This window comes from Lepidochelys kempii, chromosome 8 (genome assembly GCF_965140285.1).
Source record: "Lepidochelys kempii isolate rLepKem1 chromosome 8, rLepKem1.hap1, whole genome shotgun sequence".
Taxonomy (NCBI): domain Eukaryota; kingdom Metazoa; phylum Chordata; order Testudines; family Cheloniidae; genus Lepidochelys; species Lepidochelys kempii.
In genome coordinates, this window is record NC_136387.1 from 64,821,848 (window position 1) to 64,847,423 (window position 25,576).

Here is a 25,576-nt window from a genome sequence, read left to right on the forward strand (position 1 = left end):
CCTACCCCCTAATCCCTTCACTGTGAGCCAGCTGCACGAGCTGCAGCCGGTTTGCTTCCAAACCGCGCCAAGGAAACATCTATACACGCTAGTGCTCCACATCATACACGCCCTCATCCTCGTATCCCGCCCCAATACAAAATGGCAGGACCTCCTGCCACCTTTGGAGGGTAAGGAGCCCCGGTGGACCAGCCTATATTCCACCTTGGTCCCGAGGCCCGCCGGGGATATCAGTTGGCGGCTCCTTCATGGAGCCGTGAGCACGGGCGTGTTCTTGGCACGGTTCACCTCTATCCCAGACACCTGCCCCTTTTGTGGCATGAGGGAAACCCTGGCACACATATATCTGGAGTGTGCCAGGCTGCAGCCCCTATTCCGGCTCCTCACCAATATTTTATTACGTTTTTGGTTGCACTTCTCCTCTCACCTTCTTATTTATGCACTCCCTATCCGTGGCCCCAGAAAGTCATGGGATCTCCTGGTAAACCTCCTCCTGGCCCTAGCTAAAATGGCCATCTATAAAACCAGAGTGAGGAGGTTGGCCGATGGAGTCTCCTGTGACTGTGGGGCCTATTTCCAATCCTCGGTCCGTTCACGTATCCGGGCAGAGTTCCTCTGGGCAGTGTCCACTGACTTCCTTGATGCCTTTGAGGAGCAGTGGGCACTGTCCAGGGTTCTCTGCTCGGTGTCCCCATCCGGTTCCCTTCATTTGACCCTTTGACCACACTCCTGTCCCTGTTATTTCATTAGTTGTCCCCCAGATTTATTTGGTGTCCAGGTCTTGTGGATCCCCCTCTTAGGCTGGGGGGGATCCTTTAGCAGTGGACGGGCTTCCCCCGCCCACTTCCCAGATCCCAATAGGGCTGTTGCTGCTCCAGCTGCTCCCTGGCTGGGCCAGACACAACCCCGCCCCCTTCTCTGTTACCTGGTTGCTGGCTGGCTGCTGGACCCCGCACCCTCAGGTGCTGCTACTGCTCTGACTGCAGCCCCTTGTGGGGGGCCTGCTGGCCCGCTCCCCAGAAGGGGGGAGCGAGGGACCCCAGCCCCAGCTGTTGCTGCTGTGGACACCACCAACACCTGAAAAAATAAAAGAATTACTCTCCTGTAGCCATCTGGCCCGACCCTCTCACAATATATATATATATATATATACTTAGACAAAAATGGCCTTTAAGGCATAAGACATTGTTTGATTTCTCATTCTACCTTTGCCACCCAAATTCTTGAACTCCAACTCAGATGTGGAGGTTTCCTTAGCTCAGGTGTCACAGCATGTCACAGAGAATTAACGAATTAAACTAGTTCTAGTTTTAACTTGTTTCTGGTATACTACATGTTGTTCTATGGTAGACAGTGTACTGCATGACAGATAATTAAGCACCTGGATGAAAGAATGGAGCTCAGTGTCTCATGCCTTGAATTCATTTTCTGGATTAAAGAAGGAACTGCAGCATAAAGACAATTACTATTTATACTGTACATTTCACAGTTAAGTTCCTGTCAGTTATGTATCACCGTGTTATAGGGTTATATAGACTGGTATTGAACCTCCATTTTTACATCCTCTACACCTGAGAGAACCATTTCACCTCTAGTTACAAACATCTTGGGGAATCTCCATCCCATGCCCATTCCAGCAGAATCCCAGACTACCCAACTTCAAGCTACAAGATAACTCCCCAAATGAATCTTATTACAATGGATTGAGTGACCTACAAGGTTAAAATCTTTTTAGATTACAGGGGAAGCCCAGGAGCAGTCAGTGTGAAGTTGGAAAGAAAAGAATGGTTCTCCTCTCCCCATGGAGAACTGAAAAGCACTCGTCGGTATAGCACCAGTTAGTCTCACTCAGTAGCATTGGGCCAGATCTTCAGGTGGTGTAAATCTAGCCAGCTCCAATGACTTTTGTATGCTGCAACTTAATTCATGTTGTATGCTGCAACTTAATCGTCTTCTCCAGGACTGCTCATGTGCTTTAAGTCAGGCATGTGCTCACATACCTTGATGAGTCAGGGCCCTAAGCCCTTCTCCTGCATGGTGGCAAGGATCTGTTTGCATGAATCTGATTGCAGGATTGGGGCCTTAATGTATGGACACAAATGTGTATAACCTTCTCTTGACATACTGTATTTATTCCTGTTTTTATTCCTTTTAGGGCAAACACAGAACTCTACTGAAACTGGTAAGAGAACTATTTTTACTTTCCTTACAGAACTGCAACACTTCTCTATGAAATTTGCTTGAACTGTGGTTGTGTTTACTTCCAATAAGACACATGCTTTGTGTGTACAAGTATTATCTTCTAGAGTGTTTAATGCCTTTAGAATCATCATTTAGAATAGTCAGTGTGAAGTTGGGAAGAAACAAATGGTTCTCCTCTCCCCGTGGACAATTGAAAAGCACTCTTTGGTATAGCACCAGTTAGTCTCACTCAGTAGTATTGGGCCAGACCCTCAGGTGGTGTAAATCTAGCCAGCTCCAATGACTTCAATGGAGATACATTGATTTACACCAGCTGAAGATCTGGCTCATGATATTACTTCATAATTTGTTAACATTCCAGAAACATTGTTTTGTTTTTATTGCTTAAATTAAAATCAAATATGATTAATGTTTCCAAATTTTAGTATAAACAAAAATACTGTATATAGAGATAAAGTTGCAAAGTGACAGGTAACATCATAAAACCAACATAATTATAGGTTTTATCACTCTGCTTCACTGACCCCTTTCCTGATCTATGTGCTTCCAGTTCTCAGTTTTCAGTACTGTTTAACAGTGGCACACTTTTGACCTGTGTGCTGATCATGTGAGGCACATAGCCCTGGTCTACACTAGGACTTTAGGTCGAATTTAGCAGCGTTAAATCGATGTAAACCTGCACCCATCCACACAATGAAGCCCTTTATTTCAAATTAAAGGGCTCTTAAAATCGATTTCCTTACTCCACCCCTGACAAGTGGATTAGCGCTTAAATCGGCCTTGCCGGGTCAAATTTGGGGTACTGTGGACACAATTCGACGGTATTGGCCTCCGGGAGCTATCCCAGAGTGCTCCATTGTGACTGCTCTGGACAGCACTCTCAACTCAGATGCACAATTGTCTGCCATTGCTCTGACGCAGGGAGGGGTGACTGACAACATGGCTTACAGGGTTGGTTTACAGGGAATTAAAATCAACAAAGGGGGTGGCTTTACATCAAGGAGTATTTCAGGCAGGACTTCACAGAGGGTTCCAATAAGAAATGGTGCACCTAAGTTATTGTTCTTATTGGAACAAGCAGGTTGGTCTGGCCTCTGATTGATACATGGCTAGATTTACCTCGCTGCACCTTCTCTGTGAGTGATTGCAGTGTGACCTAGAGGAATGAGTCCCCTAGACGGGGGGCAGCAGGGGGAGGGGGGTTGCAAATGAGTACAAAACAAATCTGGTCTATTTCTTGTTTTGATACACTCCATCTATCTTTTACATCTTTGGCTGGCAGCAGACGGTGCAGAAGGACTGCATGCCATCCACATCTCATGGCTACTCGGCAGAAGATGGTACAACAGGACTGCTAGCCATCCTCATCTCTTGCCTGCCCGGCAGAAGATGGTACAAGAGGACTGACTGCAGGACTAAAGAGAATGACCTGATCAAGTCACTCCAAATTTAGTCCCTGAGCCCATGTCTGCCCAGACGCTCCTGATAGACCTCACAGAGGTGACCAGGAGCACCTCGGACATGACGATGACGGCTACCAGTCCTACTGTACCGTCTGCTGCCATAAGGCAATGGGTTGCTGCTGCTGTGTAGCAATGCAGTACCACGTCTGCCAGCACCCAGGAGACATACAGTGACAGTTACCTGAGCGGGCTCCATGCTTGCCGTGGTATGGTGTCTGCACAGGTAACTCAGGAAAAAAGGCGCAAAACGATTGTCTGCCCTTGCTTTCACGGAGGAAGGGAGGGAAGGGGGGCCTGACGACATGTACCCAGGCCCACCCATGACAATGTTTTAGCCCCATCAGGCACTGGGATCTCAACCCAGAATTCCAATGGGCAGCAGAGACTGCGGGAACTGTGGGATAGCTACCCACAGTGCAACACTCCAGAAGTCGACGCTTGCCTCGGTACTGTGGAAGCACTCCGCCGAGTTAATGCACTTAATGCACTTAGAGCATTTTCTGTGGGGACACACACATTCGAATATATAAAACCGATTTCTAAAAAAACGACTTCTATAAATTCGACCTAATTTCGTAGTGTAGACATACCCATAGAGGTCAGTGATTCAGGTGAATCAGCTCCCTTCCAAGTAAATGGCAGGAACTAAAGAGCCTAGATTGCATGTGCTTTTGTATGCTGCAACTTAATTCATTGTCTTCTCCAGGACTACTCGTGCTTAAAGTCAGGCATGTGCTCATATACCTTCATGAGTCAGGTCCCTAAGCCCTTCTCCTTCATGGGGCAAGGATCTGTTTGAATTAATCTGATTGCAGGATTGGGGCCTTAATGTACGGACACAAATGTGTATAACCTTCTCTTGACATACCTTTACATTTAGAATAGTGAGATCACAGGTGAAATAATATAGACTGGTTTAAAAAGGAAGAACCAAATGAACCAATTTGCTTTTGTCTGAATTTGTGATTTACATGTATTTCACTGAACATATCTCATTCATTTAACATATTAATTTAGATTGTAAGTTCTTCAGAGCAGGGACTGTGTCTTTGTTATGTGTTGGTACAGTGCCTTGCAAAATGGAGCCTTGGCCTCCAGGCATGACTGTAATACAAATAATTAATAAAAATAGTAGAATATGGTAGGATTTGAATTGTGTGTGCTAGTTTAGACAGAAAATGTGTTCATAATTGTTTGGTTTTGTTACTTCCAGATAGTGTTTCCACATTTATCTGACCTAGCAGAGGAGTTAAACTTTTACAAAAATTACAGAAGACCCCCAATAGAATTAAAAGAAAGCCCACTGAAGTCAGCTGAAGTCTTTCCACTGAATTCACTGGCTTGGGACCAGATCTATACAGTAAAAAAACAGTAATATAAATATAGCACAAATAAGAGAATTCAGGTTTTTCATCCTATAATAGCACTTTACCACACACTTACAAAATCATATTATCTTTATCTGCAAACAAAGAGTTAAGAGGTCACAGCTCAGAATGAGAGAGAGGACAGTGAAACTGGGGCTGAAGGCAAAGAAACACTATAGGGAGACTGAAATAGCCGTAGAATAGTACAGTGAGAGGTACCAATGTGCTCTTTGGACATGCAGAACAGACATGCCAAACCAGCGGAAAAAACGCAGAAATAGGGCTTGTTTTTGGCTTAATTGGCTTGTGAGTTGGTTGTTGGCTAGTTTTTGGCTTGTAGTTTGTTTCGCATGTAGCTTGTTGCTTCTTTTTTTTTGATCGGCTCCCGGCAAGCAGGGGCAAGATGGGCAAAGCGGGGGTGAGTCAGTGGTGCACAGCCGGCCCATCACAGTCCCAGACTGCACGCCGGGGGGATCTAGTCACATAGACTGTCGGGGTTCTTAGGGATTGGCTTGTTTTGGCCTTGTTTTAAAATGGGATTAGCTTGATTTTTGGCTTATTGTGAAAGTCAGGGTGCTTATTTACCACGTGAAAGTTGCCAACTGTGATGCAGAAGATGAAAAACAGACAACAGAATTGGACAAAAGTGGAATCAAGATACCAAATCACTTGAAATTAAAAAAAAAATAGCAGTCAGCTTAGAAGTTATGGTTTATTGTTAGATAAAACCTGGTTTATTTATTTTTTCTTTTGTGAAGCAATGATGACATCCAGTGGTCCTTTAGGTTATTTATAGATATATATGGTATATATTACATACAGGTATTTCAAGAGATGAATTTTAGCTTCCATTTCCCTATTCAAAGAGTCAAAGTAATGAATACTGATTACATGACATTTTTGGACATACATTTATTCATAACTTCTTTCAAACCAGTCTAAAGAATATGAATCAACTGAGACTCCCGGGTAAGATTATATATCTCTGAGAGTGCTGTGTGGTGGTTAGATCAGGAGACTGAGAGTAAGGATTCCCAACTTCTGTTCTTTGGCTTTGCCACTGACTGGGATGTATGACCTTGTGCACAGTTGTACAATGTCTATATAAGTATTTACCAACAGAATCTGATCCTTACTGAGTTATTCAAGTGAATTGGGACAGTAGATTAGTTTTTACATTGGTTTTATACATAAGAGAATATTAGAGGCTAATAGTGACACTTATATTATTGTTTTGGAATAGTTATTAAAATTACAAGGGTAAACCTCTCTCTCTCTTTCTGAATGACAATGATCATTTCATAAAACACAAAGCACCTGAATCTACAGGGGGCTGAGCAACCTCAGCTACCATCAAAAATCAACTAGCTTTATCCTGATCCTATGAAGCCAATGGAAGTCTCACCTTTGACTTTAGCTGCAGCAGTGTCAGGCCCAGTGAGAACCGAGGGCATTGAACACTTCAGGTTCTCAACTCATAGATGCTTTACAATTCTGGTGTCTTTTCTTATAGAATGCATGTTTCTACTTTTGCTTTTGGCCTTATATATAAGAAACAAAATGAAATTGCAAAGCTGCCTAAAATATATGGTCTCAGTTTTCCTTCTTTTAACATTATCCATTCCGAAATAGATACCTTGTTTACGTGTGACTTTGTTGTCATTGTCTGTGCATGATATATTAGGAAGCACTAACAGAACTATTGTACTTCCTTACTACAGGCACCATTCCACCAAGCAGCACAAACCTCAGCACTCATGCAGACTCAAACTCTTCCTTCGGATCCAGCAATCAGCCACACAGCAGCACTGCTGCCCTTACTTCACTCACGCCTGCTACCACCACATATAAAACATCAGGTTTGCTGTATTCCTTTAGATTTCCCAGGTTGGCAATAAGACAATTGCTTGAGCTGCACTTGGAGAAAATTGTGTAGTTTGGCAGTTTATCACACTTACTGCTCAACAAACTGAAAATGTTCCTAAGCTTCACAACTGATGCAAGAGCACAAGGTGTTCCTGTGTTTTATTTCCAGAATATGACCTGAACTTACAGTCATTATTCAGGCAAAATTCTTTATGCAGTCAATGAGAGTTTTGCCAAAGCAAGAGCTGCAGGAACTGGCCCAATACAGAACTGATAAAACAAACAGTGAGTGGTTTCTAAGCCCTGGTCTACACTAGGACTTTAGGTCGAATTTAGCAGCGTTAAGTCGATGTAAACCTGCACCCGTCCACACGATGAAGCCCTTTATTTCGATTTAAAGGGCTCTTAAAATCGATTTCCTTACTCCACCCCTGACAAGTGGATTAGCGCTTAAATCAGCCTTGCCGGGTCGAATTTGGGGTACTGTGGACACAATTCGACGGTATTGGCCTCCGGGAGCTATCCCAGAGTGCTCCATTGTGACTGCTCTGGACAGCACTCTCAACTCAGATGCATGATTGTCTGCCATTGCTCTGATGCAGGGAGGGGCGACTGACGACACGGCTTACAGGGTTGGCTTACAGGGAGTTAAAATCAACAAAGGGGGTGGCTTTACATCAAGGAGTATTTCAGGCAGGACTTCACGGAGGGTTCCAATAAGAAATGGTGCACCTAAGTTATTGTTCTTATTGGAACAAGAAGGTTGGTCTGGCCTCTGATTGATACATGGCTAGATTTACCTCGCTGCACCTTCTCTGTGAGTGACTGCAGTGTGACCTAGAGGAATGAGTCCCCTAGATGGGGGGCGAGGGGGTTGCAAATGAGTACAAAACAAATCTGGTCTATTTCTTGTTTTGATACACTCCGTCTATCTTTTACATCTTTGACTGGCAGCAGACGGTGCAGAAGGACTGCATGCCATCCACATCTCATGGCTACTCGGCAGAAGATGGTACAACAGGACTGCTAGCCATCCTCATCTCTTGCCTGCCCGGCAGAAGATGGTACAAGAGGACTGCTAGCAATCCGTATCGCCTGTCTGCTCACCATAAGATGGTTCAATAGGACTGACTGCAGGACTAAAGAGAATGACCTGACCAAGTCACTCCAAATTTAGTCCCTGAGCCCATGTCTGCCCAGGCGCTCCTGATCGACCTCACACAGGCGACCAGGAGCACCTCGGACATGACGATGACGGTTACCAGTCCTACTGTACCGTCTGCTGCCATAAGGCAAGGGGTTGCTGCTGCTGTGTAGCAATGCAGTACCACGTCTGCCAGCACCCAGGAGACATACAGTGACGGTTACCTGAGCGGGCTCCATGCTTGCCGTGGTATGGCGTCTGCACAGGTAACTCAAGAAAAAAGGCGCAAAACAATTGTCTGCCCTTTCTTTCATGGAGGGAGGGAGGGAGGGAACGGGGGCCTGACGATATGTACCCAGAACCACCCACGACAATGTTTTAGCCCCATCAGGCATTGGGATCTCAACCCAGAATTCCAATGGGCAGCGGAGACTGCGGGAACTGTGGGATAGCTACCCACAGTGCAACACTCCGGAAGTCGACGCTTGCCTCGGTACTGTGGAAGCACTCCTCCGAGTTAATGCACTTAGAGCATTTTCTGTGGGGACACACACACTCTAATATATAAAACCGATTTCTAAAAAAACGACTTCTATAAATTCGACCTAATTTCGTAGTGTAGACATACCCTAAGCAATGAAATAAATACCAAGGCACGGTAGGTAGCATACCTGACCTGGCAAACACATACTGCTGAGGGTAGTGTTTACACCATGAGGAGTATCTTGGGTGTAAGCACTATGCTTAGTAGCATTTGTGGAATTGTGCCTAATGATAAGAACTATGGGCAAAGCTATATTTACACAATGGGATAAAACCTACAGCCCTTATTCAGGCAAAGCTTCTGTTGACTTCATTATGGCCCATATATTTGAGAACTGATTGACATATAAAAGAGTCCTGATATTGTGAATTCTAGTTAAAGATTCTTGTTTTGTTCTTTAATGGAAATACTAACACAACCTTACTTGCAGCTCTGTTCAATCTTTTGGTAAGATAATTACAAGAAGAAAGTACATAGTCCAAGACGTTTATGATATGATTACATGAAACAATGAACTCACTTTTTAATACTAATTTGTTCTGTCCTTGCAGATGCTTCCAATCCGCAACACTCCCACACCACCTCACCATCCGTGAACCATACTCCAACCAGCACTCAAGCAAGCATTTCTCAGCCTTCCTCAAACACCACTTTGACTACTTCCACTCTCACAACAGGTGACAAACCTGCACACAGTTCTGGCAATCCTAACACTGCATGCATGGGAAATGTGTTAGAATGAGGGCACTGAAGTGACTTTGAGTATTTTTTTTAAACCTAACAAGTGATTTATTCTACAGATGCAACTGCAGAAAATTGCATTAAACTAAAATCTCTTAGGATGCTTACTACTCCTAATGTAATAGTTAACTGATGTAAAAGAGGCCAGATTTATTTCTTGTCAGCCAAGTTAAAAATTAACCTTATTTTCCAAGGAGTAATATAAATCAAGGCTAAACCCTGAACTCCTTATTCAGACAAATCTCCCATGGATATCCAGAGAAGTTTTGCCCAAGTAAAGAAGGAGTGCAGGATCAGTTCCCATAGATTTGTGGATTTGTTTCATGGTTTTAGATGGCTTACAGGTTGTTTCACTAAATAACTAGTCTGCTGGGACTTATGCATGTAAGTAAGACTTATGCATGTAAGTAACTTCAGTCACATAAGTTTACAGACAATGACTCTAATGTAAATTATTCATGCACTTGGATAAATTGCATCCAAGAATTTTAAAAGAGTTGGCTCAGGAGTTCTCCTCAACATCTATGTTAATTTTTAAGGCGCCTTGGAAATCTGGGGAAGTTCCAATAGACTAGAAGAAAACCAATATTGTGCCAAAGGCAAATGGGATCACCCCAGGTTAAAGTAGGCTAGTTGACTTGATGTTAACCCCAGGCAATCTAATGGAATGGCTGATATGGAACTCAATCAATAAAGAGTTCAAGTATAGAGATATAATTAATACCAATCAAGATGATTTTCATGGAAAGTAAGTCCTGTCAAGTTAACTTAATATTGTTATTTGCCAAGATTGCAAGTTAGGCTGATAACATAACTGTGCTGATAAAATATACTTGGATTTCTGTAAAGTGTTTGACTTAGTACTGTACAACATTCTGATTAAAAAAACTTATCACCGTATAAAATTAATAAAACACATGTTAAATGGGTTAAAAGATGGCTAACTCATAGATCTGCAAACATAATTGTTAATGGGGAATTTTCAACTCGGGAGGGTGTTTGTAACTGGGTCTTGCTAGGATCAGTTCTCTCTCCAATGACATTTAATATTTTTATCAATAATCTGGAAGAAAATATACAATCATTGCTGATAAAGTTTGAAGTTAACACAAAGATTTGTGGGGTGGTAAATAAGGACAAGACAGGTCACCAATGTAAGTAATTTAGATTGCTTGTGTCACGGGGCAAGGCCAGATGGCTATAGAAAAGTAGTGGGAGATAGATATATTAGCTCCAGGCTAAACAAATCCCTGGTACCAGCTTAAGTGAAATGGAAGCTGCTCCAGGTCAATTAAGACACCAGGGGCCAATTAAGAACTTTCCAGAAGGCAGGGAGAATGCTAGGTTGATTAAGACACCTGAAGCCAATCAGGGGCTGGCTGAAACTAGTTAAAAGCCTCCCACTCAGTCAGGTGGGTGTGCATGTCAGGAGCTGTGGAAGGAAGTTGTGCTGTTGGAGAGGCTGAGTAGTACACACCATATCAGGCACAAGGAAGGAGGCCCTGAGGTAAGGGTGAAGTGGAGCTTGAGGAAGTGAGGGCTGCTGTGGGGGAAGTAGCCCAGGGAATTGTACATGTCATGTTTCTAAAAGGTCAGCTACCATGGCTGATACTATTAGGGTCCCTGGGCTGGAGCCCGGAGTAGAGGGTGGACCCGGGCTCCTCCCCCCGACCTTTGCCCCCGATTAATCACTGAGACTGCGAGACAACAGAGACTGTGCAAGGAAGGATAATTTCTCCTCACCTCCCTTGCTGGCTTATGATGAAAATGGCTCAGTAGACTGTGACCCTTGTCTCTAGAGAAAGAAGGGTTACGTGGAGGGTCACAATGAGCCTCTGAGGCTAGCGAAATCCACCAGGAAACGCGGGCCCCACGGAGACAAGGACAGAGCTTTGTCACAACTGGTGTCAGGAGTGGGACTTCGTTCACAGCGTGGTGGAAGAAAGAGGTTTTAAAAAAAAAAAGTGCACTGGGGTTTTGAATTTTTTTGTTTGTTTGCTTTGTACCACAATGGAGGAGGTGGTAAGAGCTCTGGTACAAGCCACGGCAGCCCAGCAGGAGGCCACCCGAGTTCAGGCAATTGCACAACAGGAGTCTATGCGGCTACAGCAGGAACCCAATCAATTATTGATGAGCCAGGCAACCCAAGATCGTGCCCTCTTGAGAGAGGTGGTGGACCAGCTGAAGATCCTCACCACCCAGGCCCGGGGGTCCGACGGGACGCGAACCCTGAGGGCCACTGGTTGTCTGCCAAAGATGACGTCAGGAGATGACGTAGAGGTATATCTCCTCTCATTCGAAAGGACTGCTCAGCGTGATGCGTTGTCCCAGGAGCAGTGGGCCAGCATTCTCTCCCCTTTTTTGTGTGGAGAGGCCCAGAAGGCCTACTTTGACTTGCCTGCCACGGATGCCACTGACTATACGCGTCTGAAGGCAGAGATCCTAGCATGATCAGGGGTAATGGCAGCGGTAAGGGCCCAGAGGTTCCATGAGTGGAAATACCAGGAGAACAAACCCCCAAGGTCCCAGCTATTTGACCTCATACACCTCGCACAGAAGTGGTTACAGCCTGAGGTGTGCAGGCCGGAGGAGATTTTGGAGATCCTGGTCGTCGACCATTACATGCGGGGACTGCTGCCAGATCTCCACAAATGGGTAGGCCAGAAAGATCTGTCCACGTACGACAAGATGATCACACTGGTAGAAAGACGGATGACAGCCAGGGAACTGACCCGACTACCCAAGGAAGGTCCCTTTCGAAGCAAGCACCCAACCCCGACCCTGGAAGGTTGGGCAGCCAAACCCCTGGGGAGTCTTAGGTGAAAGAAGGGGGGCCAAAAACCAGCGGGGAGCTCAGAAGGAAGGGATTAGCCTCAGTGGGGGGAACCCCGGGACTAAACCCCTAATCCCCAGGATAGGGGAGTGATTAAAAGCAATTATAGATATTATGCATGTGGGGAGTGGGGACATATAGCAGCACAGTGTCCCAGCACCGAGGAGCCTATGCAATGTAATTTGGGGGATTGGGAGGTCCCATGCTCCCTTTTCCACCTCGCGGGGGTCACATTAGCCCCGCATAATTACACCAGGCCAGTGAGGATAAATGGAGCAGAGACTACAGCGCTTGTGGACTCTGGGAGTGCTATCACCCTCATATCGGGTAAGCTGGTAAAAATAGTCAGCTGCTACGAGCCAAACGTGTAGCAGTGACATGCGTGAATGGGGCCGTGAGCCATTACCCCACCATCTCAGTGGAGATAGAGGTTCAGGGAAAGCCCATTGAGGTGACCATGGGCGTAGTTCCTAAACTTCCATATCCTGTAGTCATTGGGAGGGACTATCCAGGGTTTGATAATTTACTCCCCGCAGAGAGGCTGGAGGGAGGTGGGGACCTTGAGGACAGCGACTCGTCACCGGGGGAATGTCAACCCCCAATCTTCGCTGAGATTTCTCAGGATCTGTTCTCAGCCCCCTGAAAGACCCGGAAGACAAAAAAAGAGAGGAAGGCTGCGAAGGCCTTGGGAACCCGGATCCTGACCCAGGGCCAGAAGACTTCCCTAGTAGGCAGATGGACGCAAACAGCCAACAGAGAAACTTCTACCACAGAAGGTGAGCCAGAAGCTGCCCCCAGCCATGACGACGGCGAGCCGTTGGAAGAAGCAGAAGTCGGCCCTTGGGAGCTTGGGCAAGTTAGTCCTGGGAGAGAGACTTTTGGGCGGGACCAGGCGGAGGACCCCAGATATTATAACGCCAGGAAAGAGGTGGCCGAGATTGATGGGATACCCGTGGATCGGAAGATCCGGGGTCCCGGACCTTACTTTATAGTGAAGAAAGATCTCCTGTACCGCGTGGTGCAAATGCAGGAGCAAGAGATACAACAACTTCTGGTGCCACAAAAACATCAAAAAGCCATATTGAGTCTCGCCCACAGTCACCTGTTTGGAGGACACCTAGGGGTAGAGAAAACCCAGGCACGGATCCTGTGGAGGTTCTTTTGGCCAGGAATATATGAAGATGTCCAGCGATACTGCACCTCTTGTCCAGAGTGTCAGTTACATAGCCCTCGCCCACACTTACGGGCTCCTTTGATACCTCTTCCAATAATAGAGATTCCTTTTGAACGGATAGCCATGGATCTGGTAGGGCCCCTAGAGAAGACAGCTCAGGGCCACCAACATGTGCTTGTTGTACTGGACTATGCAACCCGGTACCCAGAAGCTGTTCCCCTGCGCAACACAGCTTCCAAGACAATAGCTAAGGAGCTAGTACAGATCTTTGCCCGGGTTGGGCTACCCAAGGAGATATTGACTGATCAAGGGACACCTTTCGTGTCCAAGTTGATGAAAGATCTCTGTTCATTGCTCCATGTACAAGCCCTACGGACCTCTGTATACCACCCGCAAACAGATGGCCTTGTGGAAAGGTTCAATAGGACCCTCAAGGCCATGATCAGGAAAGTAGTGAGCCGGGATGGGAAAGATTGGGATACCCTATTGCCTTAACTCATGTTCGCCATCCGGGAGGTTCCGCAAGCCTCCACGGGTTTCTCTCCGTTCAAACTACTATATGGGCGCCACCCTCAGGGCATATTGGATATAGCCAGAGAAGCCTGGGAAGAGGAGCCAAATCCCAGAAGGAACATAGTTGAGCATGTACTGCAGATGAGAGATCGGATAGCCCGAGTTACGCCCATTGTACGGGAGCACTTGGAGAGAGCACAGGAGACCCAACGAACCCATTATAACCACCAAGCAAAGCTTCGACGGTTCCAACCAGGGGATCGGGTGATGGTACTGGTGCCCACAGCAGAAAGTAAACTGTTGGCCCAGTGGCAGGGACCCTACGAAATAACCGAAGCCGTGGGAGAGGTAAACTACAAGATGCGGCAGCCAGGCTGCTGGAAATTGGAGCAAATTTACCACATCAATCTTCTAAAACCTTGGCACGATTGAGAGGCATGCTTAGTTATGCAGGAGACCCTTCCCCAGGAGGATAACTTACATGAGCAAGTGAGGATATCATCTGACTTGACGCCGATCCAAAAGATCGAGGCAGCCGACATGATTAATAGCAACAGAGATGTGTTCTCTACAAAACCAGGGCAGAAGACTGAGACCTATCACCATATCCGCACGATCCCCAGAGCCAAGGTAACATTGAGACCCTACCGAATCCCAGCAGCCAAAAGAGAAGAAATCAAGGCCGAAGTAAAGAAAATGTTAGAATTAGGGGTTATTGAAGCATCTTACAGTCAGTGGTCCAGTCCAATTGTTCTAGTGCTTAAACCTGACGGTACCATGAGATTCTGTAATGACTTTTGCCGACTGAGTGAAATATCCCAGTTTGATGCATACCCCATACCATGCATCGACGAATTGGTTGACCGACTGGGTAGTGCCTGATTCTTGACTACACTGGATCTGACAAAAGGGTACTGGCAGATTCCTCTGACCAAAGAAGCTAAAGAAAAGACAGCATTCTCCACCCCGGATGGGCGATTCCAGTACACTGTCCTCCCTTTTGGGCTACATAGGGCACCAGCCATATTCCAGTGCCTCATAGATAAGCCGCTGCACCCCCATACTAGTTATGCAGCTGCATACCTAGATGATGTCATCATCTATACGCCAGACTGGGGAACCCACTTGGAGAAAGTTGAGGCAGTACTGCACACCTTAAGGAGGGCTGGCCTCACTGCTTATCCCGCTAAATGTGCCATAGGGCTAGCGGAGGCTAGGTACCTGGGACATATTGTGGGAAGGGGCATAGTGAAGCCCCAAACGAATAAGCTAGAGGCAATTCAAAACTGGCCCCAGCCGACCCGAAAGAAGCAGGTCCTTGCGTTCCTAGGCGTGGTAGGCTACTACCGACGGTTTATTCCCCACTTCGCCACTAGGGCAAGTCCCCTAACGGACCTGGTGAAGGCCCGAGGTCCAGACATGGTAAAGTGGACCAACGCAGCAGAGGGGGCATGTACAGATCTTCGGACGGCCCTCTGTAATGACCCCGTACTCATAGCCCCGGACTTTAACAGGGAATTTATTTTACAGACACTTCCGAGGTGGGGTTGGGAGCAGTTCTGTTGCAAACGGTGGGAGAAGAGGAACACCCGATCCTCTACCTAAGCAGAAAGCTTCTCCCAAGAGAACAGAAATATGCAGTAGTCGAGAGAGAATGCCTTGCTGTCAAATGGGCTATGGAGACACTGCGTTATTACGTCTTAGGCCAGCGATTTACTCTTGTGACGGACCATGCACCCCTCCAGTGAATGCAGCGGAATAAGGAAAAGAATGCAAGGGTCACCAGGTGGTTCTTATCCCTCCAACCATTCCAGTTCCGCATAGGGCTGGATGCCACCATGGCAACGCTGATGGTCTGTCACGAGCATACTGCCTGGCGTCCCAAGTTGCCCAACTCTATGGTGTTGAGCAGAGGGGGCTGGGGGATATGTGACGGGGCAAGGCCAGATGGCTATAGAAAAGTAGTGGGAGATAGATATATTAGCTCCAGGCTAAACAAATCCCTGGTACCAGCTTAAGTGAAATGGAAGCTGCTCCAGGTCAATTAAGACACCTGGAGACAATTAAGAACTTTCCAGAAGGCAGGGAGAATGCTAGGTTGATTGGGACACCTGAAACCAATCAGGGGCTGGCTGAAACTAGTTTAAAGCCTCCCAGTCAGTCAGGTGGGTGTGCATGTCAGGAGCTGTGGAAGGAAGTTGTGCTGTTGGAGAGGCTGAGTAGTACACACCGTATCAGGCACAAGGAAGGACGCCCTGAGGTAAGGGTGAAGTGGAGCTTGAGGAAGTGAGGGCTGCTGTGGGGGAAGTAGCCCAGGGAATTGTACATGTCATGTTTCTAAAAGGTCAGCTACCATGGCTGATACTATTAGGGTCCCTGGGCTGGAGCCCGGAGTAGAGGGTGGGCCCGGGCTCCTCCCCCCGACCTTTGCCCCCTGATTAATCACTGAGACTGGGAGACAACAGAGACTGTGCAAGGAAGGATAATTTCTCCTCACCTCCCTTGCTGGCTTATGATGAAAATGGCTCAGTAGACTGTGACCCTTGTCTCTAGAGAAGGAAGGGTTACGTGGAGGGTCACAGTGAGCCTCTGAGGCTAGCGAAATCCGCCAGGAAACGCGGGACCCACGGAGGCAAGGACAGAGCTTTGTCACACTTGGTAGACTCGGCTCAATCAACACACATTCTAATGCAGCCAAATACAAGGTTCTAAACATCTAGGAATAAAAAATATATGCTGTAGTTATAAGAATGGGGGAATGTATCCTGGAAATCAGTGACTCAGAAAAAGACTTAGGAGTCATCGTAAACAACTGAGCATGTTGATTAGGGGTATGGTACAGCTTCTGTATGAGGAGAGATTAAAAAGACTGGGACTGTTCATCTTAGAAAAGAGATGACTAAGGGGGGATATAACAGAGGTATGTAAAATCAAGAATGGTATGGAGAAAGTGAATAAGGAAGTGTTATTTAGCCCTTCACATAACACAAGAACCACGGGACCACCCAGTGAAATTAATAGGCAGCAAGTTTAAAAGAAACATTAGGAAATACTTCATCACACAACACGATCAACCTGTGGAACTCACTGCCGGGGATGTTGTGAATGCCAACAGTATAACTGGGTTCAAAAAGAATGGAGGACAGGTTCGTCAACAGCAATTAGCCAAGATGCTCAGGGACGCAACCCCAAGTTCTGGGTGTCCCTAGACCTCTGAGTGCCAGAAGCTGGGACTGGACAACATGGGATGGATCACTCAATAAATCGCCCTGTTCTGTTTATTCCCTCTGAACCATCTGGCACTGGCCACTGTCAGAAAACAGGATACTGGACTAGATGGACAATTGATCTGACCCAGTATGGCCGTATTCATGTTCTAACATGAGCTTCCAGAACAATATTATGGCAAAAAAGGACTAAGACAATATTTGGATGTATCAAGAAAATATCAAGCGGGAGTAGAGAGGTGATACTGCCTCTGTATCGGGCACTGATGGGATCACTATACTGTGTCCAGTTCTGGGGTCTAAAATTTAAAAAAGATGTTGAAAAATTGGATAAGATAAAGTGAAGAGTTGAACGCCTTACAACAAGAGACTAAAGGATCTCAACCTATTTAGTTAATCAAACACAAGGTTTAGTGGTGACCTGATCACAGTCCGTAATCACGTAGAGAGAGAAGAGATATCTCATATTAGAGTGCTCTTTAATATAGGAGACAAAGGCATAACAATAATCAGTGGCTGGAAGTTGAAGTCAGCAATGTTCAAACTGGAAATAAGGCAAAACTTTTAACAGTGAGATAATCAAACGCAGGAAAAGATTACCAGAAAACATGGTAAATCTTCCATCCCTTGAGTTTTTAAATAGAGCTGGTTGAAATAATTTTTGACTAAACTTTTTTCTTTAAAAAATGCCGTTTTGTCAAATTCGTTTTGTGGAAGTATTGGTTTAAAAAATTACCAGGAAGATATCTCAAGTGCAGGATGAAATTTTGGGGGGTGGGAGGGGAAGACTAGCTAGTAACCTGGTGGTTAGGGCACTCATATGGGCTGTGGGGAAGCCAGGTTCAAATCTCTGCCCCAAATCATGCTGAGCAGAGTTTCAAACCTGGCTCTCCCACATCCTAGGCAAGTATCCTAATCAGTGACCTAGAGAGTCAATATATCTCTTCCTCACTGAATATTTAATTATATAATACTTAGTCCTGCCTTGAGTGCAGGTGACTGGACTAGATGGCCTCTTGAGGTCCCTTCCAGTCTTATGATTCTATGATATAGAAAGTGAAACAGCTCCAACATCAATGATTGAGACTGTCTCTATAACACTGGCTATTCTGGGATGGGCAGGTTGCTGTCGTGTGTTTTTGTGAAAAATTTCAAAAGCTCTCATTTTGTTTTGCATCAGAATGAAAATAAATTTTGAAACTTCAAAAAAATTTTGTGAAATGGAATTTTTATTTTCTGTACAGATCTATTTTTAAATCAAAATGGGATCTTTTTCTAAAAGATATAGTCTAGTTCAGTGGTTTTCAACCAGTGGTCCGCAGACCCCGGGTGTCCTCAGACTATGTCTAAGGGGCCCATGAAAGATTGTCATTATCATAGAGAAGTGGTTTTCAACCAGTGGTCTGCAGACCCCTGTTGTAGAAATAAAGTTAAGAATAATTTATAATGAGCAGTATGATCTGCAATTAACAATATCACTGGGTAATAATGAAATGCATAGTATCTAATAGAGGTGGTTAAAAATGGTGGGAATTGCATGAATTTCATTGAATATTTTTCCCTGTTTTTCAAATATTTTTGAAGATCTAAATACAAATATCTGCATTGAATGTACCAGAGCTTTGCACATTATCAGTCACTGTCCTCTACAACTGAATGTAGAAAGCTGCCTTGTGGTATTCATTTGTTTTTCTCTTTTCTTTTCTTTTACAGAAACTTCTACAGTGACCACTAAAATACCTTGTGGTAAGTTATGCTTAATAAAAGTGAAATGAAACTTTTTAAACCAGAAAGAAACTTTCTCCACTTCACTCAGATCAGTTAAATGCTCAAATAAAACAAATCAGCTCCAATCTCAGGTTGTTTTTTAAACTTTCTTACTAATTTTAGAATGATTGTTTTAAACTTCCTCAAAGTTTCTGACTTTCTGCTCTCCATTTCCCACTCTGCTGACGCATCCTACCTGGCACTAGGCTGCTGATATTAATTACACATCGGTGCTGGAGCATAGTCTGCCTTAAGGAGAAAAAGGTCTCGTTTTATTCAACACCAAGGGGCTCTCTACACGTCTTTTCTGCAATAATCTTATTTTACACCATGTGACAGAGGAAATGAATGCAAATTTTAGTGGCTGATTACTAATTCAAACTAGACAAGTCTCCCCAATTCATAGGCAGAGTCCAGATCTAATTATTTGGTAGACGGTTTGGAATATATAATGTTTTTGCAGTTATTAATTGGTACTGCATCAATATATTTTCAAAAGATCAGGTTTGTTTGTTTCTTCATATATCAGGGGATTAGAAAAATACATTTCCAAGTTTCATACACCAAAACAGATGTTTTCAGGAGTAATTCAAAAAATGAAAATTTCCTTTTGCAGGAAATGTCGACATTTTAAAACTACAATCCCTTCAAATTAGGAATGAAGTCAAAATATTGAAAATTTTCTCAGAATGAAAAACTATAAAAAGGTTTGAATCAGAAATGGTGAAATGAAAATTTCAATAGTTTTGATTCACACATTGAATTGATGTTTCAAAATGTCAGTTCAAAATGATTTTTTTTTATTCTTCCAACTGGAAAATTGAAAACAAATTCATTGAAATTGACATTTTCCCATGGAAATTTTCTATTTTGACAAAACTACGTTTTCTGACAGGAAAACTTTTTGGTCAAAAAAATTCAACCACCTCTAATATTTTCTTTTGGGGTCTTTAAAGCACAGAGTGTGCTGAAGAGCAGGATACAGTGTTGGACCAATAACACTCTAGCTGAAGTATAAAAAAAAAAGTAAGAAAAATTGTTGTAAATTCATTTTTCACATTTTCTCCCCTTCTTTTAGAAACAATTAATATTAATCTGACGTATAACTACAGTGGTAGCACAGTCACTGCAGAGTTGAACATTTCTGAAATGAAGAGCAACTACTCTATTTTCTGCAACTCCCCTTGTGAAGTGAAAGGAGACCAAACTATTGAAGGACTTAAGGAATGTGAGACACATGAAATTCTAATTGGATATAATGAATGCCCGAATATATCACATGTAATTCATATCCCACCTAGTAAGTACAGCTTTTTGTTCAATCTGAGGTTTTATTTAGCAAATACTGTGTTATGTTCTTGGTGCAGAATTTCAGAAATCTGCTGCTTGACTGGGTGGACTCCAAGTGTTGTTTGGGGCTGGAAATTCCTCTCTCTCATACCCTTAGACTTCAGATTCTGAGTTTTGGTACTATTAATCTTTGATTAAAGCACAAATTTACACCTTTCCCCATGTCCATTCAATGAAAATGATATAATAGTGATGTAGTATACATGCTCAAAGAACAAATAGCGTATTATACATGGAGTCCTGAAAAATTGCCCCCTCAAATACCTTAAATATTATCTTAATTTGAAATGCACGTTTCTTGATTAGGCTTGTGTGTTTTCAAACTCTGGGTGGTCACACACAAATATGTTTTAAATATTTCTTTGCACAAGGTGTATGGTTTAGAGACAGTTGATCAAGAAACTGGACTTTGTAATTTATGTTTTCAGGGAAAAACGTGTATTGAGCTTTTTCTTATTTAATTCTTTCCACCCTAATTATATTATCTGTAGTCAGGCTGGTGTTTTGCAGATTGAGTGGTGTGAGCAGCATGTAATATTTTTTTATTTAGTGTTCTACGTTCCATTATATAGCTTGCCAAATTATACCAATTCCTCTCGAGACTCATAGTGCAGGAAGACCAAAACATTCTTTAGTGACAGGATATGGTGGGGGAAATTCTATTTGATAAACTCTTCAGATTTACAGGACATAATAGGCATGAGTTTGAAAAGATGGCCTCCAGACTTGCACCTTCAAGCTATAAGACTCCTTTATATCAGGTCCAATTGTACAGAGTTATCTGCAGTGGAAGCAAGGAATGGAAGCTTTCCTCATCTGCCGCTGGCCTTCTCTTCCCCTCTAACCGTATTTTACATCCTCCCGCTTCTTCCCTCAGATCTCTGTATTAGTCAGAGATAGAGAATGACCACTACAGTTCAGTTCCCCAAAACAGTTTCCTTTATAGCCAACTCTATTTTTCACATGCTTATAATCAGTAGGGGATAGTTACTGTATAGCCAGGATATTGGCCTGGTGGGTCAGTCCTCTGCATGGGTCTGAGGACTGATGCAGAATGAGGAGATTTAATCTTGGGTAAAATTTTCTAAAGAATATAAGTGATTTAGGAATCTAGGTCTCATTGATTTTCAATGAGATTTAGGTTTCTAAGTGCCTAAGCCACTTTTGAAAATGAGATTTAGTCTCCTAAGTCACTTACGCCAGATCCTAAAAGGTATTTAGGCTTCTAATTTCCATTGAAATCATTTGATCCTTTGAGGATCTGGGCCTTTGATCCTTCTGAAATTTTTATCTTTGTTTTCATTTCTCATCCTGCTGAATTGTTAGGCAGAAAGGGAGCTGATTAGGTTAACCTCCAACAAGGGTTAGGAGGGTAGCCTTCCCTGGACTTCTGTATTAGCCAAACAAAACACAGAGTCTTGGCTCTTTGATAAAGTGAGGCACTTTATTGCTAGCAAATACGACAGCTGAAGGGCTCACCAATTCCTTTTCAGAGGAAAATGGTGAAGCCCCGAACAAAGAACAGGGATGAGCTTTTATAGCTTGGTTCAACATACATTGTGATATCTCTTCCAGTTCGAACCGGTTAACCCAGTCTGTTTGAAGTTCTGGGGTAGGTAAGAGCATGGAGGCTTATCTGTATAAGGAATTCTCTCCCCAAAAGCAGGGAGTGCAGGTTACACACAGTTCACATTCTTTCTATCCATAAACAAAGTAGAAAGGACAGATAAGCATAGAAAAAAGACAGCAGCGTAGCTTTACATGATTATAGGGTCGCTTTCTGGGTTTTTTTCCCTATCAGTTCCCCCCTTTGAGCCTGAAGATAATTATCTTACATGGCTCATTATTCATTGTTTAACATGTTCATATGTTTCTCATCTTGGTTAACACCACCCTTCTTTACATATAGTATCTTTGCTGGGCTCATGGTTTTGGTACATACCCGGTGGAAGAGAGCACAACAACTGGACGCACAGCAAAACAGCAGACCCACAATCATAAGGAATCCCACTCCATACACAAACAAGGTTTTTAGCCATCCAAAGTTAGGCAACCAGCTGGTGAGCCAGCCCCACAAGTCAAAGCCCACACTGGGAGAAATAGAGGCCTGCTTATGAAAGAAGGCTGACACGTTTGCAATTATGTTAGTATCTGTGACTATGCGTCCGCTTTGATTTACATAAAGGCAGCATGTGGCATTGAGAAATGTGCACACCCCTCCCTGTGCACTTAAAAGCTGATCCAGGGCCAACCTGTTTTGCATACTGTAGCGAGCTAGTGAGCTTATTTCTTCTTGCAAAGCTTGGATTGCATCTCGAGTGGCGTTAGTAAATATTTCCATTTCGGCTGACATATTTTTTAGCGCGTATTCAAGTTGGCCCACCCCCACCCACGGAAACAGAATACGGAAGGCGCGCATACCTGTACTGCCTTCCTCAACAATAGGATTATAACTGGTATCTCGACGGGTTCGTCGGGTTGTGTCTCTGATTTCTATTAAGTCTCTACGATGCATCCCTCCTGGCCAGGCAAAGGCCACCGTGCATCTTCCCAACCACCTTGGGGGCAAGGTCTTTCCTGCCCAAGTGCCACATACCCACCATAAGTGATGATCTCCTAATACTATGCTATAGTTGCCTTTATTGCCCCCTGAGTTCTGAGATACTTCCTGCAATCGTCCCACCAGGGATGCAGCATCATCAGGATTGGGTCCTATTCCCCCCCATTTCCATAATGTAAGGCCGGCAAATTGAGTCGCATTTTCTCTGAGAATGTACCCCACATAGCCTCCAGCACGGGCATAGTTGGCTACCTCAGTACCATTGGGATACAGCAAAAGAGTAGTACTTGCATTGTTTCCCAAAATTAGAATTTTCTCACAGTGGGTTTTCGGGTATTTTCCCAGAGTAGTTTTGCCTCGGGTGCGTAGCGACCTTTTTTCTACGCACAAGGGGGCCTTAACGAGCAAGTCTGGGCGATGGTTCGGGATCCAGGTCCTAAAATCTATGGGTCCCCTTCCCCTTTTTCCCTTTTGGCCGTACCACGCCAAACCATTTTGCCAAGAATTGAGGAGCGCTGGAACCGGCAAAATGGGGAACCCTTGCAGTGAATGGGAAGAGAAGTGGGAACACACCCAACAGTCACTAACATTCCATGCGTTGGTTAAATTTTGGGCTAATTGTAGAAACGTATTTTTATCCCAACCCCCCAGGGCAGAGGTCCAGGTTAACGCCCATAGCCATACATACATTATAAACACTACCAGCTACTAACAACTCTAAAAAAAAATAATATTAATACAATATTTGTAGCAGTATACTAATACTCCAGAGTTCTGTAACTGCTTCTGATTCCGCTGATTGACCGGTACCCAGTTCATGTAGAAGCGGCAGTCGTGATGGGAGTCGTTGGGGATGTTGGAGCAGGAACCTTTTTACAGTGGCTGCAGTGCACCCATCTATCGATGCCCTCGACCTTCACTGCAGTTGGAGTAGTCAGAAAGACTTGGGCCGGGGCCGACCACCTTGGTTCCAGGCAATGCTTCCTTCGATGGATTTTAACACAGACAAAGTCTCCTGGAAAAAGAGAGTGCGCACAAGTATCAAGCGGTAAAGGTTGGGCATCTTTTACTCTGGCCCATGCATCACTCAAGGCATCTTGCAACATGCGACAATAACCCGCCAACTTATCTTGCCCAGCCATTAATGAAGTTTTTGCTGGGGCAAACCCGTCTACACTGGTTAGAGGAATCGGCAAGGGTCGGCCAAATAGAATTTCGAACGGTGTCAACGAATGCTTCCTATGGGGTGTATTACAAAGATTGGTTAACACTATGGGTAACACTTCAGGCCACTTTAATCCAGTCTGCTCGCATAGCTTTGCCAATTGGGTTTTTATCAGCCCATTCACCCTTTCTACTTTTCCTGAACTTTGTGGATGATAGGGGGTATGCAAGGCTTGTTTTATGCCGAGGGCCTTTGCTAAGTGTTGAATAATTTGGGAAGTGAAATGGGGGCCTTGGTCACTTTCCAAACGAGTCATTATCCCGAAGCGGGGCACTATCTCCTTGAGGAGACACTTCGCTACGGATACTGCATCTGCCCTTCGAGTGGGGAAAGCCTCAACCCACCCTGAAAAAAGATCAACCAGGACAAGCAAGTGTTTTAGTCCTGTCACTGGTGGTAAGTCCATGAAGTCCATCTGGACCACAGCAAATGGGTACTCAGGCAGTTTGCAATGTCCCATAGCTTGTGGTTTGACTGCTCCTTGGTGATTGTACCGTTGACACAATTCACACTGTGCAGTGACGGTCTTCGCAGCTGCATGGACCCCCAGAGCAAAAAACAACTTCTCCATTTGAGCCACTAATCCCCCCTTTCCCAGGTTCGAGGCCAGGTGGAGTGCCTGGGAAACCTGAGGGAGGAGTTGTCTTGGGAGAACCGGACGACCGTCCGGGCTGACGTAGAGGTTGTCCTCATTTAGGTGGCATCCAATGGATTTCCAACGGCTAACTTCAGCCGGGGGCGTCGTCTGCTGGGCAGAGAGCAAAACGGCTGGCGTCACTGGTTGCAGTAGCAGGGGTGCCAAAAAAGGAAAAGGGGCTGGAGCCCCACAGAGGGCAGCATGACGGGCCGCCGAATCGGCTGCAGCATTTCCCTTGGAAACCTCGTCCGAGGCGCGGGAGTGGCCCTTACAGTGTGTAACCGAAACAGCTGCAGGAAGTTGAATAGCCTCTAACAAGGCAGAAATCAAGGCAACATGGGAGATCTGAGAGCCACTGGAGGTAAGGAACCCACGATGCTTCCAAAGTTGTCCAGTAGAGTGGCATACCGAAAAGGCATATTTGGAGTCAGTATAGATGGCCACAGTTTTGTTTTCAGCTAATTGACAGGCCCTAACAAGCGCCACAAGTTCTGCTGCTTGCGCTGACTTTTGTGTAGGTAAGGCATGCGCTTCAAGCATTGCCATCAGGGTAACAATTGCATAGCCAACTCGTAAGGCCCCAAACTCGTCCCGACAGGCGGAACCATCACAAAATAATTGGAGGTCAGGATTCTGCAATGGAATATCAGAGAGGTCAGGACGAGGCGTGGAGATCAAATCCACCACGTGGAGGCAATTATGAGGTTCCCCATCCTCAGGCAGAGGCAAAAGGGTTGCAGGATTCAGGACTTCGCAGCGGCGTAGGGTAACAGCCTGATTGGCGAGCAAGGCCAATTCGTACCTGGTCAGTCTGGCTGCTGTGAGGTGCTGCGTGGATCCACGATTAAGAAGTGCTGCAATGGCATGAGGCACTTGAACTAGAAGAGGGTGGCCCAAGGTAAGCCCCGAAGCTTTCTCGACCAACACAGCGGCAGCCGCAACAGCGCGGAGACAGGGCGGAAG

The 25,576-nt window shown here is 44.9% G+C and overlaps 1 protein-coding gene across 8 annotated transcripts in view; it reads left to right on the top strand.

The window, feature by feature from the left end:
• The window catches only part of PTPRC (protein tyrosine phosphatase receptor type C), a 155,083-nt gene that overhangs the window by 61,747 nt on the left and 67,760 nt on the right, over positions 1 to 25,576 (top strand). For 4 of the 8 annotated variants that reach the window (XM_073356764.2, XM_073356763.1, XM_073356768.1 and 1 more), the window contains 5 exons: positions 2,156 to 2,182; positions 6,754 to 6,891; positions 9,138 to 9,263; positions 18,788 to 18,820; positions 19,920 to 20,141. In XM_073356764.2, coding sequence (XP_073212865.1) covers positions 2,156 to 2,182; positions 6,754 to 6,891; positions 9,138 to 9,263; positions 18,788 to 18,820; positions 19,920 to 20,141 — 546 coding nt within the window. The remainder of the gene's footprint in view (positions 1 to 2,155; positions 2,183 to 6,753; positions 6,892 to 9,137; positions 9,264 to 18,787; positions 18,821 to 19,919; positions 20,142 to 25,576) is intronic. The other 4 variants (XM_073356767.1, XM_073356769.1, XM_073356770.1 and 1 more) reach the window with 2 other exon arrangements.